The sequence below is a fragment of the Scomber scombrus genome, chromosome 5 (assembly GCF_963691925.1).
Source record: "Scomber scombrus chromosome 5, fScoSco1.1, whole genome shotgun sequence".
NCBI classification, from domain to species: domain Eukaryota; kingdom Metazoa; phylum Chordata; class Actinopteri; order Scombriformes; family Scombridae; genus Scomber; species Scomber scombrus.
The window spans coordinates 31862395-31867736 of record NC_084974.1 but is presented as its reverse complement, the minus strand read 5'-3'; the positions used below and the strand labels follow the sequence as shown (position 1 = coordinate 31867736).

Sequence of the window (5342 nt, the reverse complement as noted above, 5' to 3'; positions counted from 1 at the left end):
TAATTTACTTTTATGAAGGACTATATTTATTGAACAATAATAATAATAATTTAATAAAATAGTAATATATTTTTCTTTCTTGTCACTCACAATGATGCCAGCATATGGCAGAAGTGTTTTATATATATTATAATATATTTTATGTTATTCTGTGTGGTGTGAATGTTGAACGAGTGAATGAGAAAGTTGTTGTTGACGTTTTAACTGTGTGTTTAAATGAAGCCCTCATGCATGGGCTGATATTTTCGTGTGTGTGTGTGTGTGTGTGTGTGTGTGTGTGTGTGTGTGTGTGTGTGTGTGTGTGTGTGTGTGTGTGTGTGTGTGTGTGTGTGTGTGTGTGTGTTTGTGTGTGAAAAAACTGTATGATACCAAATATTAGTGAAACTGATTTTTCACATTGCATTATGTAACATTAAATAAATAAATATTAATGCAGTTTAAGTCTCTTGGTGTCATTAATGTTTCTCTTTATACTGTAGGAAAAAATTACATATACATGCACATATATATATATATAGATATATATATATGTGTTTCAGTTGGAAAAGACTGATGGCTCATCCATCGATGGCTGAGTTAAAAAATTCACAGGTCTGATTCACACTGTCATGGTGTTATAAACTTATAATGACAGAATCAACACAATATAACTGGTGGAGAACAACACTGAACCCTGATTAACACAATCCCTGATCACTGCTGCCCCCTGCTGGTCGAAAAGCTGAATGATGCCACTCTGCTTTAACCTTTGTGTCGTCCTCACGGGTCAAATTGACCCTGTCTGTTTTATGTTCCTTCCTTCCTTCCTTCCTTCCTTCCTTCCTTCCTTCCTTCCTTCCTTCCTTCCTTCCTTCCTTCCTTCCGTCTGTCCTTCCTCCCTCCCTCCTTCTCTCTTTCTTTCCTTCCTCTCTCTTTCATCCCTTCCTTCTTTCCTTCCTCCATCCCCCTTTCTTCCATCCTTCTGTCATTCCTCCTTCCCTCTTTCTTTCCTTCCCTCTTTCTTTCCTTCCTTCCTTCCTTTCCTTCCTCCCTTCCTTCCTTCCTTCCTTCCTTCCTTCTTTCCTCCTTCCCTCCTTCTCTCTTTCTTTCCTCCCCCCTACCTTCCTCCCTTCCTTCTTTCCTCTATCCTTTCCTACTTCCTTTCCTCCCTCCCTTCCTTCTTTCCTTCCTTCCATCTTTCCATCCTCCCTCCTTTCCATCCTTCTTCCTTCCTCCTTACTCTCTTTCTCCCTCCTTTCCTTCCTTCTTCCTCCCTTCCTACCTTGACTCAAGGACAACAGGAGGGTTAAAGTTTGTTTGTTTTTTTATGTGTTTTGTGTGAAACTGTCACTTTTAAGTATTAGTGGAATTCAGATTTATTTAGATTAAATCAAGTTTATTTCAGGTGTTTAAATCAGTGATATTCAGAGTTTGTGCATAAAAAAAGATTTCAGTTTTACAGTAGTTTTTTATCCACGGTTAGATTTCACTTTTCAAACTGCGTCCAGTCACGTGCTGGAGCATTTCAGGAGTTCATTGTAGTTTTTTAGCACGACGATGAATGTGTGATTCCATTCTTCACATAGCACTGTGTATCAGACTCCGTCCTCCTGCGGTGCAGCAGTCATAGTTTGCATCACCTCCTCTGCAGCCTGCTCCTCCTCAGGATCAGCTGCTGCCTGGTTTGTGATGCAGCTGAGCACATTGCTGACCGTCTGTCTGAAAGGTTTGTAGAGGTAGAAGAAGAGCAGCGGGTCAAAGCAGAGGTGCAGTACAGTCAGCAGCAGCGTCGACTCCTTCCCCAGAAACAGCTGCCTCTTGGTCTGACAGTCTGTGATCACTTTGTTCTGGGCCAACGTGTACGGCATCCGGACGATGTGGTAGGGCACGAAGCAGAGTATGTAGGCCAGAGCCACGGCCGCTACACTCCCTGTCGCCCGTCGGGCGTTGACCCAGAGTTTAGGGTCGCTGCGGCTGCCCAGCAGCCTCCTGAGAGCCAGACCGCTGGAGATCACCACGGCAGCCGATGCGTTCAGGAACAAAGCGGTACAGAGGAAGATGCTGAGGGTGTGCCACTGCAGGCTGAGGTCTTTCTTTAGGGAGGAACAGCTGAGATACTGTTGCTCCTGCAGAGACAAATACACAAACACCTGTCAGGGAAGCAGAGCCAGACCCTGAGGTCACCGAAAGACTCATATTTTATTTTGAAATCAGGGAAGCAGGAGAAGAAAGGAAGGAAGATATTAAGATAGATAGAAAGGTAGACAGACAAACAGAAAGACAGATAGACAGATAGATAGATAGACAGATAGATAGATAGATAGATAGATAGATAGATAGATAGATAGATAGATAGATAGATAGATAGATAGATAGATAGATAGATAGATAGATAGATAGATAGATAGATAGATAGATAGATAGATAGATAACAGTAGTAGTAGTAGCTGTACCTGTACTTGCTGGATAGGCAGAGCCATATTGGGCACCATGAGCAGCAGCAGCAGCAGCCAGACGACCAGCGACAGCAGCCGGGCGAAGCCGACTTCTTGCAGCCGCAGAGAGCGCAGAGTCTGGCAGTCCTGCAGGAGAAGAGAGCCATCAGACACCATCAACACCAAAGCTTCACATTCTGTACAGCAACACATCCTCTGTCCTTAGAACCTCTATTTAAATAAGTAAAAAAACACATTTAATAGGGTAAAAGAACAGCATTTGAGATATATAAGAAAGCACTATTAGAGAAATACAGCAAACAGGATGACACAATTATAAATATAAAGATAAAAATACATATATGATCAACTATTATGCACCACAACACCAAGACAAACTTCTTGTAAGTTTAAACCTTCTCCACAATAAACCTCATTTAGATTCTGATGCTCAAAATCACACAAAAATAAAAAGCTGTACCATAACTGTTAATAAACTGAGGAAGGAAGCTGTGTATGTTATATGTGGTCGCCTGCAGTTTCTTCTGCTGCACCAGAAACATTTCTGTGGTGTGGAGCCTCTCACACGCAGGCCTCTTGCTAGAAACACCTGCACCAACTGATCCAATCTTTCAAGGTACAGTTGAGTGATTTCGAGAAAATCTGGCGCAAACGGTATATTCATGAGCTCAGAGCTTCGTCGTACGAGTCATAAAGCAACAGAATATGCTTAAGTATCAAATATGATGCAGAAATTAACTCAAATAAAATATAAAATATAACTGCAACAAACGTCTATGTAACATCATGGTAGCCAGTTTCCTGATGCTTACATTACATCTGTTAATCATATGTATAATCATTGCAAGAGGAACACTGTGGTCACCCAAGGACAGCAGGGGGGCTGTGAGGGAGTTTCCCAGCAAATTTCATAAATGAAAAGAAGCTAACTGCCAACTGCCAATGACCTGGCTGGGCTTTCATTCTCAGTTGCTGTGTTTGGGGGATTATATGGTATTTTAAGGTCATTTTAGTGAGTAAGTGTTGACGATACGATGGAGTGAGAAGAGACAGGTGGTTTGTGTGAAAGATAAACCGTAACGTGCAAAAGCCCTTACAATAAAATAATGAAATAAAATGTCATAAAAGCAGGAAATGTTTGTGTTGTGGCTGATGATGTCTGATATGTGTATAAATATGAGATGTATGATGGGTTTCTGGCACAAGTTGATGCAGAAGTCTGATTTTTAACCCTCTGAGATACGACATCATCGTTTCATTTTATGCATCTTGCACATGTAATATAAGTAAGTAATGTGATTAGGTTGTGACTCTATTTCCCCAGGACGCTGAGGACAACCCCCCCCCCCCCCATGGAAGACACCTACAGGTCTCACTGCCACATCAGAGCATGCAGGATTGTTAAAAACAGTACTCATTCGTTCCGACTTGTGTTTACACTCCCGCCCTCTGGTAGACGCTACAGGGCTGTGTAATGCTGCACCGCGCCCCCCACCCCCCCCCCCCCCCTCCACTACCACCACAATAATCTTATCTTGAATCACCGCGGACTGATGTGCAATAACTGCATTTGCACTTTAGCCTATCACTTTCTTTGTCTTTTTTTTTGTCATATTTTACCTTAATTTAACAGTTATTCTATTTTGTGTGTGTGTGTGTGTGTGTGTGTGTGTGTGTGTGTGTGTGTGTGTGTGTGTGTGTGTGTGTGTGTGTGTGTGTGTGTGTGTGTGTGTGTGAGCAGAGTGAATGGACAGTTTTCTTTTATGAGGGGCAAATTTCATTATGCACATGCAATGAGACAATAAAGGCATTAATTCATTCATTCATTCATTTATATTTACAGTACAGGTTTTAAAATTGTGCTTTCTTTTATCAATCGGCCTTCGGTCTCTGTGGCTCCTGATTAGAACAGCACACATCCAGTCCAATGCTCCAATCCTGGGTCTTCAATTAACAGACTGAAGCTAGAACTGTGTGACCGGTCTGTCATTGGCGCGGTTGGGTCTTTGTGAACATCTCACCACTGTGCCTCTAGCTGTGTTGTTGTGTAACAGTTGTTTTTGTTTGTGAGTCTAGAAGCTAGTATGAAGCAGGCGGGGAGTTCTGGTCCTCTGAAATGAGGCCAACGTGGAAGTAACTTAAAGCTGCATTCTATCAAAAGGCCACCAGGGGGCGACCGTTTTGGTGTCAAAAGGACTTCCGTCTCTATACAAGTCAATGGAGAATTCACCAACTTCTCACTTGATTTCTAACCTCAGTAAACATTTTCAAAATGTGTTTATGGTCTCAATCGCTAGTTTAAAGCCTTCTTCAATGCAGTATGATGTTCATTTGGGACATTTTGGCCTCCCTGATTTTATATGTGATGATAAAGCAGGGTATGCATTAGGGCGTGGCTACGTCGTGATTGACAGGTTGATTGGTTCACAGGTTCAGGAGGGCGCCTCATGCTCCTCCTGATGCCCATATAAGTAGAATCCCTGTTTTTATTTTTCCCAGCATGCACCTGAAATGTTCAAGATGGCGCTGCTCAGATCCGATACTATTGGCCTCCGAGCAGCAGTCCACAAACCAATGGGTGACGTCACGGATGTTACGTCCGTTTCTTATATACAGTCTATGGTATGAAGCACTCGATGTTGACTGCGGTCCTCGTAGATGTATAAATATATTGCAGTCAAAACTATATATGTATTTATGAGTCACTACAAGACTAGATGTAGGCAGTGAGGTTTTATTTTGTATTGTTTTCTTTGTGCTAGATCAGTTTTAGCTCCAGTTTAAGCCCCTTTTTTTGCTTTGAGCACGATCAAACAGCTGTGAGTCATATTGAAAAACCTCTGACTTCCTGTTAATAGGTAACTTAACCTGCAACGTCTGGTTTCATGTTGTTTCTCTTTCATGTAT

The 5342-nt window shown here is 42.1% G+C and overlaps 1 protein-coding gene across 1 annotated transcript; it reads right to left on the bottom strand.

Annotated features, from left to right (window-relative positions):
- Window positions 1-1369: 1369 nt before the first annotated feature.
- gpr171 (G protein-coupled receptor 171) lies at window positions 1370-2567 on the bottom strand (the record flags this gene model as incomplete). Its single annotated transcript, XM_062419448.1, is given in 2 exon segments — window positions 1370-2105; window positions 2433-2567. Coding segments are annotated over 2 exon segments (666 nt in total), but the record flags the coding sequence as incomplete, so codon positions are not given.
- Between the last annotated feature and the right edge of the window lie 2775 nt (window positions 2568-5342).